At 33.9% G+C, this 16,216-nt stretch overlaps 1 protein-coding gene across 2 annotated transcripts in view; it reads left to right on the top strand.

The window, feature by feature from the left end:
• PCDH11X (protocadherin 11 X-linked) overlaps positions 1-16,216 on the top strand; it is a 512,159-nt gene that overhangs the window by 87,747 nt on the left and 408,196 nt on the right. Inside the window, exon 5 of one of the 2 annotated variants that reach the window (XM_075763092.1) lies at positions 751-2,315. The exons of the other annotated variant lie outside the window; for it this stretch is intronic. Within the exon in view, the coding sequence (XP_075619207.1) occupies positions 751-756 (6 nt within the window). The 3' untranslated portion in view covers positions 757-2,315. Of the gene's footprint in view, positions 1-750; positions 2,316-16,216 lie in introns of those variants that run through there. 2 annotated transcript variants of the gene reach the window in all.

Raw genomic sequence — 16,216 nt, forward strand, 5'->3', positions numbered from 1 at the left:
CTCCTCATGACCCAACTTTGTTTTTTTTTTTTAAATTACTTATAGCTATAAACTGTTGTCAACAATGAAGTCTGATTTAACTGCAGTTTAATTTTCACACCTGTTTCTTTTCCTATTTTCTCCCAGAAGGTATTGCACTCAATAATCTGCAGTTGATAGCAATTTCCTGACCAGTGAGTGGCTAGTGTCTTGGTGACTGCGGTATCAATAGTGCTTTCTTCCCTGTGAAATAATTGATCTGAATGGCTTAATTTCTGTGAATTTTTAGAACTCTAAATCTATTGATGATAAATATAGATTAAAGATGCAGAAGAACTCTTCAAAATATTTTATCCTCTTGGGAACGATGCTTTTGAATGAAGTCTGCTAAAACTGTATAGAACATGTTCTAGATTGTATGGTAGTCTTCTGATAGCTGTAGTTAAGCAACAGCACTTGGGGGTTTTCAGCTGATAAAGAACAAAAAATAGTAAGAGACCTAGAATAACATACATGGAAGCCATTTCTGTGGCTACTTCTGTTTCACCGTTTTTGCTATGTGTATGTAGACATGTGCAGACTTTTGCTTGTGTATAGGAACCTGAAAACACACATCCATCAAAAATGGTTGGTTACTTAGAACCACAGTAGTTCAGTACTTCTCAAATCATACAGTGATTGACATGGTAGAAATTTGGAAACAAACTTTACAGTATATGGGGAAAATTATGCAGGAAAGGGCTTTTCTCATGCTGTTTCTCTGTTTGCCAGCTCTGAACGTCATCGCACCTGATGTTATATACTGAAGTCGTACGTGTACACAATGATGTTAAGCCAGCAAACATGAAAACAAGGAAATAGCACGAGAAAGCCCTTTGTCCTGTCTCTGATTGCCGAAGAAATTTATCGTCTGATCTCCAGAGGGGTTTGGAAGTGACGATGAACTGTTCAAGCTGCCCTACTGAAAGGTATCAAGGGCAAGAATTTTTTAAAAAGAAAAGACAAAAAAATTTTAGTACATTGTGCTATAGTGTTCTATAACGTAGTTTTGCTAAGAAAAAAGTAATGTGACCCATCCTTCTTCACAGTTGGCAATTATGGTAAATCTATTTTGCTTGTAATCATAATTTTGTCCCAGATTTTTTCCTTATTTATTTTAGTTGAAACAATTAGAAATTTTGTTTCTATAAATATATAAAAAGGGAGCAATAAATTTTATTCATACATTAAAAAGAGAATGTAAAGTTCTTTATACTCCCTGCATTTTAAAAGAAAAACAAATGAATTGTTGTCACAGCACCATTATACATGTTAAGAATTAAGTGTTATTTATATATATTCCATAATAATTTTAATGATGATATTGCTGCTATGGATCATAAATAGAATTGACCAAATCACTGCTTTCTGATTTTATAGGCACAATAGTAGTAGTGAAAAAATGAGTACTTTCTGCTTTCTTATCCACATTTTGTAATAAACGATCACCTTTTAAATAACTGAAAGTATTCACTTAATTTTGAAAAGTAAAATTTAATTTGCATTTTGCTTGCTGAAATCTAGATAATGTCTGTGTAACAGGTGCCATACATTTAACCTTTTGAAGTACTTTTATTTAAAAAGAAAAAATGTCGTAAATCCAGTGGCTTGCTTTTCAGTGTGATAAAAGAGAAAATAGCATACATACTTTTTTTACTCTTAGCCAGCACATGGGGAAAAAATGGCCTACTGTTGGCTTTTTTCCCAAATTATTTCTCTGTATAGTTAACTTTTTTTAATTTAAATTTTTTACATTATAATTGGTTATTTAGCACAGGTCATTTAAAACATAAAATTCGAATATCATAGCTTTGTTTGCAGGTTGGTTGCAAGTTGTTGTATATTGCCTCACATTTTAGGGAGTAACGCTTAATATGTATCATCTATAATATTAGAATTTCATATGCAATGCAAAAATCTCTTAGGAAGCAAAGGAGTATAAAGAACCCTGTTTTCTGCACTTATATAAAGACATGTAATATTAGTTTGCTAGAATAAAATGAAATACAGACACTGCTTTTAACTGGGATGTATACAGTATATATATCTTTCTTTTAAAGAAAAAGTTATTAATGATTCATGAATTAGACTACAACATGGAATTCTTACACATTACTGTATGTTTGATGTAAAGATATTTATAGGCTTGTACTTAATAATCACGTTGCCTCAGTTCTTGGACTGCAGAATGTCTACCATGACTGTTGCCTATAGTTTCCTGCACATTTGCTATCTGGCTCTTTTAAAAATGTGTATTTGGCTATTTGATCTGTAAAATAAATTCTATTAATAATGAAGTACGTATTGTAATTTAGCATATTGTATTGCATAATTATAACTATGACTGTTACAGAAAAAATTTCATTTCTGATAATGAAATCATTTTCTTGGAAAGAAGTTTATGTATCTGTAAGACAGTTTTGCTATTCCTATTTATCATACCCTTGCAGCATTTATGCTTTAAACTAAAAAACCAACATGTTTAGTGGTTAGACATACAGTAATGATATTTATTGACTCAATGCCACAATTCAGCCAGTTGCTTTGCATTGAAAGTTTCATTCCTAACATAGTAAGGAATTTATTCAAGAAGTATTGTTTATTGTAACAAAGAGTGGTCCTGACTGTTGCTATTCCAAGTGTTGACTTAGATGTGGGTGATGGGAAACATTCAGATGTATTTGTTTAGAGTAATAACCCTTTGGCCCAGTAGGGCCCTTTGTTTGTCAGGAAGATAGTAGGATTTCACAGACTTTCAGTTTCTTCTTTGTTTTTTTGAATCTGGATTTCTGTTCTTAACGATAATTAGGTTGGATTTCCTTCATGAGAACTCATATACAGAAAACTAATGTTTGATTAAGAAAAGCACACAATAATTGGAACGCTTATGTGGAATTTATGTATGCATTAGTTGAGGGATAGTGAGATGAGATACTGGACTAGGTTAGTCTAATCTAACTTCAAGCATGTAACTTAATCATCTCAAGTGGACATACAGTTGCCCTTGGGTTTTTCTCTGGTAGTGAAGAGGCATAGATATGCTATAGCAGGTTGTTTTGATTTTAGGACTGCGTGCCCTCTAGAAGTGCCTACTTTCTTACACTGAGTATGAAGAAAACCTTTGATAAGTACCTCTCTAATTTAAACATGCCAATTAGGTGCTTGCAGACAAAAATATTTTTCATTACATTCCTAGTTCTTTGCTTTCAACCTAGCTGAAGGTCTACCTTTTTCCTAGTATTTCACTGCTCGCATTCTAGCATATCAATAAATAATTCCAAAAGAATCTAGGATGATTTTAAACTTTAAAAAGTAATTTAAAACTTTATAAAAGGTACATCATATGGTTGGATTATTGGTCCAAATCAGTAATCTCTCTCTCCTAGTTATCTCATGAGTCAGCACAGCCAAATATAATAACCCTCCCAATGCACTAAGGGAAAAGCCAGCAACCTCTTCAGTGGTTCAGTTCTGTGTTTCCTCTGTTTCAGTTTTTGTTTTCTTATATCTAAGTATCACTTTTAAAAAAGTAATTATTTCATAGACTGGCGAAGACTTGGCCACAGAGCTCATTTCCTTCTGATGGTTTTATGGGTTCTTGAAAGTCTTGTGAAAGCCTATATGTGTACTGACCAAATATGTATGTGTGCCAAATAGCACTTTATATGCGTTTCAGTGGTGTGAAGGCTAAATGGAGGCCAGTTAAAAACAATCTATAGTTAGTTTTGGTTTTGTTTTTTTTTAAATGAGTAGTAGCATCCTGAGTCAAAGCTAGGTGTATCTGTGTCGAAAACAGCTTGTGTTCTCAAATGTTTTCACCTACAGAAATTCTATTTTCTGACTGCATGGAAGTTAGAGTCAATTAAGATTAAAAATCACTCAGTTGACCAAATGTTGCTGTTGAAATTAAAAACTCATTATATTTTCTTTGGAATATCAATCATACTTTCTAAGTTATTTTATTGTACTTTAAACTACATTTATTGTTACCATCATCTCAGTAAACTTCTCAAGAGATTCATCCTTTTATCTGGTGCACATTGCCACCCCTGCCACCAGTGCAGGTGGGTCTGTGTCTGTAGATAAAGTCCTAGAGTTTGGTTTTGGTTAGTTACAGTGTGGCTCAGCAAAAAGACTAGTTCTTTATTTGTTGCCAGTTTTACACAGGAAATTAATCGCATCGCTGCTTTTAGCCCTGCAATGCCAGCAGCCAAAGATGGTGCTCAGATTTGCTCTTCTGCATCCTGTGTCATATTGTCAATGCCCGGATTTCATATGAATGTGTGTCTGCCAAAGCTCAATGCCACTTGATCTCAAACATGCCCTGATATCAAACGAGTCACTCCAAGGAAAAGCTATGGCACACAATCTGCAGTTTATATGACAGCTGCCTGTTGTATCAGAAAATATATTGGACTTTGGAGGAGATCTTTAAATCCTTTGGAATTTAATTGAGTAGAGGACTGCTGAAGGGCAGTAGGGTGCTGTCAGGAGCAAAGCTGGTTTGTGATGTAAATAGAATTATTTTTTTAACATAACCTGTAATACTGTGGGGGTTTTTTGTTACACATTTTCAGTGATTTCCCATTTTATCATAAAACATATATTTATGGTATCTCCCCGTCTTAAGTATTATTTGTAAAATCTTTTTAACAAATATTTTTACTATATATTTTTGCTTTCATATTGAATTACTGAGCACTGTTCCTTTTTATGTCTTATTTATCTATTTCTAAAATAAATTTTGTTTGAAGCTTATATTTGTATACCTTCTGGAGAAGCACTGTTTTTAAATGCACCTCTGATCTGTTTGCTTAGTGCACGTACTCCATCAAATATATATATACACTGATATTTTTTACAGTGATTGAGCTGTAATTATTCAAATAACTTTACCATACATAAAGTACATAAAGCTTAGTAGTAATCTCTCTGAAGAAATACTCTTTCAAAACCTCATGCTCCTTAGCAGTACGTTTCTTTTGTCTACGTTTTCTTCAAAGAAATCTGGTCTAAGCAGGAATTCCAAGAGCTGTACATCTTTTAAGAATGTTTACATGTATGTGTGAGTGTTTATACAGTGTTTAGAGCTAGAGAGAAAGATATATATAGTGCTGATATATATATATATCTGTGTGTGTATGTATTTTGTGTGCATGTGTATATAAAGAAAGAGCATGAGGGTGTATATATGCATTTATCACATATTCAATTACCGAAGTTTATAGGCAGTATATATTACATAGAATATAACTGTAGATATGTGCCTATAGTGGTACCCAATATATCTTGCTGTGAATCATAGAATCATTTAGGTTAGAAAAGATCTTCAAGATCATAGAGTTTAACCATTAACCTAGCACTGCCAAGTCTACCACTAAACCATGTCCCTGAAAGATAGCCAAGCACTAAGATTTTCACTTTACCACATTATTTTGAGATCTGGAAAGGTCAGTCTTTCCTTCTGAGAGTGTACTGGGTTCTCACTGTATTAGAAAGTGACTCTTGATAACTCTCGGTTAGGATACAGTATGATAAGTACAGTTTTGAATTTCAGTTCTTTTTCTTTCACTATTTCACTTTTACTCATTCCAATACTGTCTCTCACTATTCCAAAATACTATTTGTTTCCATTATATAGACTCATTCTCTTAAATCTTGCCACTGAAAATGTCACAAAAATGACGTTTCTGTATTTCCTCCAAATTGTGAGCCTCTGCTTATTTCATAAACAGACACATGTAAATCAAATTCAGTTATTTATATTCATACAGATGGATATCAAGTAAGTGTGTTATCAGGAATTTTTCAGGGGTACTACTGACTTTCTGCAATCTTTTACATAGATTTTATTCATTTGTATTTGCTATGTTCTTTGTTTTTACGGAAGGTGTTTATTAAAGCTCAAATAACTTCCAATAAAAACTGAATGATTATATCAAAGATGTGAGGTTTGATTTCCCATCACTGAATTCCAGCTAAGAATTATGAGCTGAATTCCAGTCTATTTCCTCAGCATAGTTTTCATCCTTTCTCTGCTAAGAGATGATGTCCATGGCTGTCAGATGGATGAACTGCGTTCTGCTTATGTTCTGTTTCCTTCTGGACTGTGATGCTGTTTGTCTTTGTTCTTGATATGATCACCAGAGTCTGACATGAAATTTGAATCCAAGACCTTTCCTCAAAAAAGTGTCCTCCTTTTTATTGTCTAGGCAGTACAAAAACTTCCCTTTTATCTGTCTGCATTGATAGCAAACAAGTTGCAGGCATATAGACACACTGACACTAATATGAATCTGAAAGACTCCAATCATAGACTTTCCCAGACAAAAATACTTTGTCTAGATCCATGTCTAAACCATCATTGGGCTGATTTTTTCTTTATTTCTTTCTTCCTCTCTTCACCTTCTATTAAAAGAAAACAATGGGACAAATTCTGGTCTTATCCAGACACTAGTAAATGTGTGTTACAGATAGGCAAATGACCCACAGACATAAAGTACCTCAAACAGGGGAATGGAATTTGGAACTTCCTTTCTTTTGAACTTTCAGAGTATTTGAGTAATTGAAAATATTCAGGAAAATGCATACCTTCTGTGACTTAGACATACTTTATGGGGAAAGAAAAAAATTTCTTATTCTAACCAAATGGTATCACAAGCTCTTTATCTGTTATTTTGTATTAAATAACAGTTTAAATATTTTAGATTTAAAAGTATTAATTAATTACAATTAAACACAAAATAACAGCTGAATATTTTGTGGCAAAAGTAGAACTTGTAAAGAAATAAGAATAAATCTGTATATTTTGTAAATTTTGGAGAATTATGTCATTGGACTGTATACCAACAATTTCCATCTGTTTGGGAGCGTGCCATTGGTGGAATTGTACTAGAAGATCTGACCTGAAGTTAAGAGGATATTTTGGCTTACATACATGTGGCATGGTGGTTTTATTTTTTTGGGGAGGTGAACACTCAGATTATTCTATATTTTCAAATCAATTTGTTGATAAGGTGATTTGTATGATTTAATTGTTAAGATACAAGAAAGCATCTTAATGTATCTGGAAGAAACTAATAGAGTACCATAGTAGTATTTATTCTTGCCCCCCAGTTAAATGAAAAATACCTGTGCCTCAGCGCTTCAGTGCTGTATATCTCTTGTGATTACCTGTCAACTGAAGTTGCTAGGGTCTGTATAGACAAGGCCATGATCACGTACCAGACCTAGGTGGTATTAGGATAACGAGATGAGAGAAAAGGAAGATCTTGCTAGTGTATAGTTTTTATTGTGGTGAGATAGATAGCTCTTTTTATTGATTGTTAGAAATTTTGTTTCACTCCTTTTGAAAAGTAATGCATTTTGAATTGAAAGTCAAAAAGAAATACAATTTAGACTTGAAAAACATATGGTACAGTTTTTGCTATTTTAACTGGATAAAGCTATTTAAATTCTTAAGGAATGTACAAAAAGTTTGTGGTATGATTTGCCTTTTTTCCATTTTTAAACTTACTTGAGGTAAAATTATAGTTTTTATGTAACAATAAAGTGTCTTCTAGCTTTGTTGCATTTTATTTCTTGAAATCCATTAAAAAAAAATAGTAAGTACTTTTGCTTGCAAGTACCCAGTTGTTATAATTACATAAACATATAGGTGTAGATATTTAGAATTATACACTAGGAAAGCATAAGCATTTTCTACCTTCTGCCTTCTGTTTTCAAAAGCATCTGGTTTGGGGAGGGTTAACATGAAGCTGTCTGTAGCAAACATATCAATGAATCAAACTGAAGCTGGGAAAGTGCTTTTCTATTTTGAATAAGTGTATTTTTAAACAAAACTTCAAGAGAGGAGGAAAACATTGGATTATGTTCTCAAACTTAGCAGAAAGGAGGCAGTAACTTCTACAGCCTGCTGAGATTTTGATTGCTATTGATTTCAAAGTTAGAAGCCAAACCCACTACAATTTATAGAAGAAATGTTTCTCACAACTCGTGTTAAACTCAGAACTCGATGAGAGCTGCAACTAAGAGCTGCTGCCACTCGTAGAGGTATGTCTGATACCGTTATTAGCAGCAGTGATCGGCATTGTTGTATTCGCTGTTCTACAGTCCACGCTGAGTCAGCTTGATCTATAATATTTTTTAGAACTGAGTGGGAACAACGGATTTACCAGAAATCCTACAAGAAAATCCTGTTTTCCTCTCTCAAAATAGCAGTAAGCTACTCTTCCAAATACAGATACCTAATACTCTTCAGAAGTATGTCCCATTAGACACATTGAAGTAAGATAATAGCTTCTATATGGATCTTTATTCTTCACACTAAATAGTCACCTTTTTAACTCTTATTTTATAAATTATAGGTCTGTAGAAGCCTATACATAGATATACACACAAAAAGAAGGTAATTTTCTACTACTTTTCAAATGCTTGTTTTCTCTGTAAGAGAGTATTCTAAGATATGTCTTGCTGTTTAGTAGCATGGATGAATGCCTTTTTTAATGGCCCGAAGCAGATTTTTATTTTAATCTAGCAAAATGACATTGTGACTAATTAAAAAACATGGATAAACAGATTAGTGTTTACTTACACATGGGGCAATCATCAAACCTACTAATTTTGAAAACATTAGGATTCCTTCAAACTTACTAACTCAAAGGTAATAACTTCTAAATATGTGATGCATACATTTTAAGACAGTAGTAACATCCTTTGTCCCTTGTATAGCCAAAGTTGTGAAGTAATACCTGGTAAGTCATCTTTGCCAATTCATTTTCCTTTCTTCATCAGGTTTATTGTAAGACCACTTCTAAGTATTATTCCTTTGGCCAGCTTCCTAACTCAAGTTACCTCTTATCCTGTTCATCAAATATTGCCTTTGTTCTTTCTTGATTTTAAAGAATACTTATATGGTCTAACACTATGACATTCTTGTTTTCTGGTCTCTAATAGAGGATTTAGAATTCTCTTATTTATATATTTCCCTATTTTTATATTAACATATTAAAACTATGGTGGGTTTGTTTTGTGTAACAGTCCAGACATACATAAGTTCTTGCACTTGGTATTGTGTCAAACTGACATTTGACAAAAACACTGTGATAACAACTAAAGGAATTAATATCAGATGTATAAATCTCCTTTGACAATGTGTTACAACATTTTAGGATATGTTGGTCACACAGTATACATCTATTTGTTATATCAGAGTTCTATAAGATTACAGATCATGAAATCATAGTATAATTCAGGTTCAGAGGGACTTGTGGAAGTCACCTGGTCTAATCACGGTGCTCAAAACTAGGCTAATTTAGATCAGTTTGCTCTGGACATTGTTCAGTTGACTTCTGAGTATCTCTAAGTGTGGAGATTCCAAAACCTTTCTAAAACAATAGCTCCTATTTGACTACCCCCATGGTGAAAAGTTTTTCCTTGTCTTAATTGGGAATTCCCCTTGTTGTGTTTAATTTCTATTGAAAGAGCATGTATATGCTTTACAGCTTGATATGAAATACTTGAGTACCAGTGAAACCTTTTCTGGGGCCTTAGAGAATATCCAGCAAAGTCTGGTTTGGACAGAAGTCATTAAAGCAGATCGCAGTCACTCATTTACTTTCAGTCATACCTGTTTGTTTCTTTGACAAAGGTGTGCATTGTATCCCAGACAGCATATATGTGCAATCGTGCTTCAAGTGATTGTATGGTGACCTCGTAAACAAGAAGCTTGTTCCCTGGCTTCCCAATTGAAAGAGTCATGATGGGATAAGGTGTAGATTTCCATTCAGCTCTAGCGAGGCCCTCACACGTTCGGGGGGTCTGTCTTCATTCCTCCCTTCTGAACTTGAGAATTGCTTCATTTTGAATTAGAAAACTGAGCCGCTTTACATGAGGAAGCTTCAGGATAAGTTATTTCTTCACAGTCTCACTTTGTCTGTATCTCCATCTTCCTCTTCACTTGCAGATATTGAACAGTCTTCAGCTGTCGTCTCATGCTTCACCAAACTTGTCTTCATCTTTTTTAGTGTTCATGTCTTTTGCACTCTTTCTGTTTTTCTGCATACAGTAGTATGTTGCATCATCACACTATTTCTTTTGTTTCACTCCATATTAATGCTGATTCAGAATTTGTGAATATTCACACAAATGAATTTCAAACTTCTGCTGAGAACCAAGCGTATTTGGGAGAATTTGAGTCTTTACCATGTCAATATTTTGAAGAAAGTGTTTTTTCCTATTCAGCCTATTTCTGGGATGTTCCCAGAATTCTCTGAGATTAATACATTTCTGTGTCAGTACTAATATTTTAATATTTCTAGATCCTCAAGTATATGTAGATGTCTCAGTGGAAACCAGAATCTTAATTGTTTTTATGGATCCACTACTTAGATACATAAATATCCAAAGGAATTTACTTATAGATGTAAATATTTTAAATGTACCTATTCATGCATTTTCAGGGTAAAGCCCAGAAGCATAGTGTTTTCTGCTCACTTGTATGGCTTATCAACTTTTGTATTAGTCTTTATTTTATAAATATGTTGTGAGTTTCATTTGGATTCCATCTAGTTCTACTAGTGAAAACACCGATAAATTGACATACTTGTGATTGTTTTACTCACAAAGTAATGAGTCAATCAAACCTTTTCAGAAACTTACCATGAAGGTGGTATATTAAAAGCAGATAGAAATGACAGAATAATCCGATCAATAGCAATTAAAAAAGGAAAATGTAACTGGTGGGGAAAATATTCTTTTGACATTTTCTGTATACAAGATATACAATGGTGCAATTATCTGTTCGCTTTCACCTACCAAGCATGATTTATTAGTTACAGTATTTTGGCTTTGAAACACTGAACACGGCTAAGACAGCACGTGCTCAGTTGTGCAAGGGTTCCAACATCTGTCCTGACAATCCTCTTACAGAAAATCTTTTTGGAATTAGGAAATGGCTACATGAGTTCTGAAATGGATATGAAAGAAACAAAGTATATGGAGTGGGGGGGAGGGTTGGGGTTGGAAGGGAATATTTCATTATTTCATTGCCCCTTTTTAACACATTAACTGCTTGAACTGTTTGTTTTTATGATTCCAGATGGTAGCAAGATGCATATAAATGAATAAAATGAAATAGAACAAATCAAATGCTTGGCTGCTGTTCAAGAGCAGCTAAGGCTAAGCTTTATTAAATTCACATGAGGATATGATAAGTGTGGAATTTCACAGAATGAACTGCAATAATCTTACTCATGAGGAACATCATTCTTCTTGAGATAGATGGGAGAATCTAAAATTTTGTCATGGAAAAAACAAAGCCCCTTTGGAGCTTTATTTTCAGAGGGCATTCACTACTTGAGTGAAATCTGTACATGTACCACAAACAGAATCAACACGCACAATCCATTTGTACTCATCAAAAGTTTTAAGGGTTTGTTCTTTCTCAGTGGCCAAGTGGAGAAGACTTCAAAGAACATTAGTATGTTCTATTTTAAAACTCTTCCCTGTGTCATATAAAGTCCCTTCAGGAATAAGCATATTTATATTTAAAAAGTGGGGGGGGAGTATTAAATTTTAACATCATATTAGACATATTTAATTTATATTTAAATAGGAAAAAAAATAAAGCTGACTAAAATATTTTGGATTATTTGTTGCAGGATATAATTCACATCATTGATGTCATTTTTTATGCTTCTGCAGTTGAATGGCTATCTAAATGTCTTTCAGACATGTCTTTTGTCACTTAATGAAATTAACTTTAAGCAAAAAAGTACTGCTTCTTTTTAATACACTATTTTCTCCTTTTTTTTTTTTTTTAATTGAAGCTCCAAAATTACTGTTCAAAAATTCTGATGAAAAAGTGAAATGTTTTCCTCAAAAGCCCTGAGTATTTCCTACCAATACTTACAGGACATATTTTGTTAAATTTTCCATTTAAATATAATTCAAATTGAATTTCATTCATAGAACTGCATTTGTAAACTGCATCCCTGTATATAAAATGAAGGAAAGAGAAAATGCTAAAACTCAAAGCTAAATGACTCTGAGCACCCAAATATATTGAGGAGCTGGTCAGGGAAAAGCAAGGGAAAGGAATAAATCCAAAGCTGGTTTTATATTCTCTTTGTATTTCTCAGGCTATGTTAGTCCAGCGTGGTCCCCATGCAATACTTTCTGTTCCCGATGAAAAGAAGGTCACTGCATGGATGGAGATGGAGAAATCTACACAGTGCTTTATAGTATCTGGAGATCCTCAGAGGAGGTTTCTTCTGTGGACAGCTAAGATAATTTAGTGGGCTTTATATCAATAGAATAATGTGTAGCCTGGCTCAATATTGACTTAGTTTCTAGCTGTATATTTGTAAGGTATTTATTCTCTGTAATGACTTACTAGTTTTCCCATTTACCTGCATAGAAAAGTGAAGCAAATAAGCAACAGCGTATAGATCTTTGAAAGTATATCCCATGAAGAGGTAATTGTCACAGCAGTGAAAGACAGAATCTAGCTGCTTGATAAACTGATGGCATTTATCAAAACCACAAATGCAGAACTTACCTGAAGGCTACCTACACTTATTCCTGAAAATAATAGTCCAATAGTCTATATAAAAAATAATGGCCAGAAAAGTCTGACATATGTCATAACAAATAGATAACCTTTTCTTCTTGTGAAACGAGCCCTAATAAAAACTCTCAGATGTAATCAGAACTGTTTTTCCTTTCCGTATGTCAATCAAATTTTTCCTATTGATAATCTGAACAAAATAGGGTTGAGAGCACAAAGTCTACTTTTGTATTATTAAGATGAAAAGATCCTGCCAGAGTTTGATAACATTTGAGATGCAGAGGTTGTTACAGGAACATAATGAATATCAAATATATCTGCAAAAAGGACTTTTTATCAAGATAAAATCCTGATGAAAAATGCCACTTACTCTTTATTTTCCATCAGGCAGGTTTAAAGACTGCAAGTCAAGAATGTAGATCTATATTTAATGGAGGTATTTAGTTTAGTACTCTGTGTGCTGAAACGTGAACCTTGAATTCAGTTGCTTCTCATCTGATCTAAAATATAATTTAAAAATTAGACTCTGTTCTTTCATATTCAAATACAGAATATTCTATTAATAAATCAGAATTTACCAATGGATATCACAACGTTATGGGCAAATCTGTATAACCTGTTATTCCAAAGGAGTTATGTAGTATTTGAACTTGTTTCCATGTAACTATTTATTTTGTGAATTATTTCCAGAGGAAAAAGTATCGTATCTGACTAGTCACTTTAAATTAGTACTCTTCAGAATTACTAGGTTCTATGAGTGAAGAAATCAAACTGGGTACAATGAACCAAAAGTACCCATATGCTAATTTCATATAATAGTTCATGACTGTCATTGGTTTTATTGAGGATAGAAGAGAGTTATTAGTCTGTTGTTAACTGTTTAATTGGTTTCTGTTTGTTTCTGGTTTTATCTGGCATTACAACACAGCTGATACTGACTTTGTTAAGGATGTTACTCAGGACAGGGAGTGAGGGGCTGGAACAGGATGTTCCACTAATGGTCAAAAAAATGTGATTGGAATTCACCAGTGGATGTATTGTAATCTTCCACAGGGATTGTCCGTTCCATGACTTGTGTGTGGTTGTAGGCTTTGTATGGATTTTCTTTTTTGTAATTGTTTTTGCTTTAGCCATACTGTGGCTGGAGTTTGGAAGAAAAAGAAAAAAGGTCTGAAAAGCTTTATAGCAATTTTGTTTTTGAAAGGGAGACACTGGTTGATCCAGCTTAAATGGTTACAGCTGGATCAACCAATAACCAGTGAATTAGAGACAAATGCAAACTGCAAAACCTTACAGGTCAGCCCTACACCAGCTGTAAACAATAGAGGATAGTTGAGAAGGAAAGGTGGCCCAATAGGACATACTTTGATAAAATTTTGAGAGGATAACCAAAACCAGATGATGGGAGTGGAACACCCCTTCTTTACGAAGTAAATGACAGAGAAAACCAAAGAAAACTGAATTTCATAGCTCTGTCATTTGGAGTGTTGTTGAGGATGAATGGGATTTGCTTAATGAAAGACAGAATTCTAATTCACAGCTACATTGCTGTACACCATGGTGTTTCTCAAAGTAAATGGACCATATTCAGATGAAGGTATGATCTTCCTGATCATGCTGAATCCTTTAGACTGATAGAAGTGAACATTTTGTACGTACTTTAGTAGGAGAAATGCTGAAAAGTGGTGAGGTAATACTTTTCTTTTTACTGTCTTTGGGTTGCTTAATTGTCGTTTGCAAATTTAGAATAGATTGGCTGACAAACTGGATCAGTAAATATGTTCTATCAGGCCTAGATACTCAACTGTCAGTGGGCTGAAGCACAATCTTGGGGAGGAAGAATAAGCAGAGCACATACAGCCTTATTATTCACTTTGTATTATGTAATGCTTGATGTTGAAGGCAGCCATCAGAATTTCATAGTGATTTCTTCCAAGTGATAATAGTGTCTGTTTTGAATGACTATAAAGGTAGCAGAAATATTTTTTTTTAATGAAGGATTTAGGTTGAAATTCATTTCTTCTGTAGGAGGTGAAGGAAGAGAGACACACCTAGAGAATCATCTGCTGTAGCTGTCTCAAATACCTAGCACAGGCTGGAATGAGTCACTCTGTAACTATCTTTCCTCTATGCACTGTAGGAGGAAACTATGAACACTTAGCTTTTAGATAGCTAAAGCTGAGCAAGATGATTTTTGAAATCTAACACAAAAATGATCACAAAGATGGCAATATTTTGAAGCTATGACCATCAGTACTATAGGCATATGTACTGTCAGTTAGGAAGAACCGAGGTAATTAAATGTCAGATAATGCAGAGAAGAGTTTTCAAAGAGAGTGGAAGTATTGTGCTGAGATATTTTTGCCTCCATTGACTCTAATGTTAGGGTGCTTATTCCATGTATGTTGTTAGAAGTTGCTTGAAATATTAGTAAATATTACTGTGTAAAGAGAAATAAAATTCTCTGCTATTTTCCCATATTTTTGTAGAATAAAGATTTTATATGCTATGTCCTAACAATCATATTTCTTACCTTTGAAGTAATTTCTCTTCATGACATAATTTTTGAATGTGTATTTCCATCAGTCTTATTCACCTACTTTACTCTTTGCCATAAGCTGTTAGAGATTCAAGTAGATTCATTCTGCTTCTTTATTTAGGCATTTAATTTATCACCAGCATATTTACAAAGAAAAAAAGAACAAGGATTTTGGAGAACACGTATGTAGTATATCAGTACATGCCTCTATATTGCCAGCAGACAACCTGCAGTGGATCCTGGTACATTCCAGTAATTGAAAAAAACATGCCTGAGGAGAAAGTGAGAAATGTTGTCTTCAGCATGGATAGTGTAATCACTTTCTTGTTTGCAAAGTTTACAGGTGTCAACATGCATGTTTTTGTTTCCTTTGATAGCATCTAACCTTTGGAGAAAATGCCATTCACTTTGCTTTCTGACAGTAGTCACTATTGAGCTCAGTCAATGAAGCATTGGTCAGTTTAGTAAGCCTCTTTGGCAGCACATCATTACAAGATAAAGTTCAGGTCATGTTGTAAGAGAAGTCAGTGTCTTCTTGAGCTGTATTCCTATAGTGCTACTTCGTAACTTGCGGCACAACGTTTTGGGAGAAGCAGTCTGAGACCGCACTTGTTTTCTCAAAACACTAGGTATTTTGCCATGTAAGTACTACTATCAAAGCCTAAATTGAGATAATGGTTTTAAAGAGTTCATGTTCCTTTGGGATTATGCCACCAGGAACGCTTTTGGAAAATCTGACTAAGAATGATCATTTGTCAGTATAATAATTCTGAGATGGGATGTAAATGGAGAATGTTGTATTCAGTTGCCTATTTCTTCCTCCCAGAAACCTTTGGAAGACTAAGCGGCACAGTTACATCTTTATGCAAAAGTGTAGGAGCAGAAGTTGGAAGTAGGGAGGATTTTATCCAAATTAAATCTAGAAATTCCTAAAATGTCACAGAAATTTTTGAAGCAGAAGAAACTTCTTGCTTTGCACAGCTTTTGGTAAAGTCCAGGCATTTTGATGTATGTTAAGCAGTCTTTACTGTATCCTTCCTTTACAAGGAGTACTGTGCAGGGTGAAGAGAACCTTATTATTAAACTCCACT

The sequence above is a fragment of the Balearica regulorum genome, chromosome 11, assembly GCF_011004875.1.
Source record: "Balearica regulorum gibbericeps isolate bBalReg1 chromosome 11, bBalReg1.pri, whole genome shotgun sequence".
NCBI classification, from domain to species: domain Eukaryota; kingdom Metazoa; phylum Chordata; class Aves; order Gruiformes; family Gruidae; genus Balearica; species Balearica regulorum.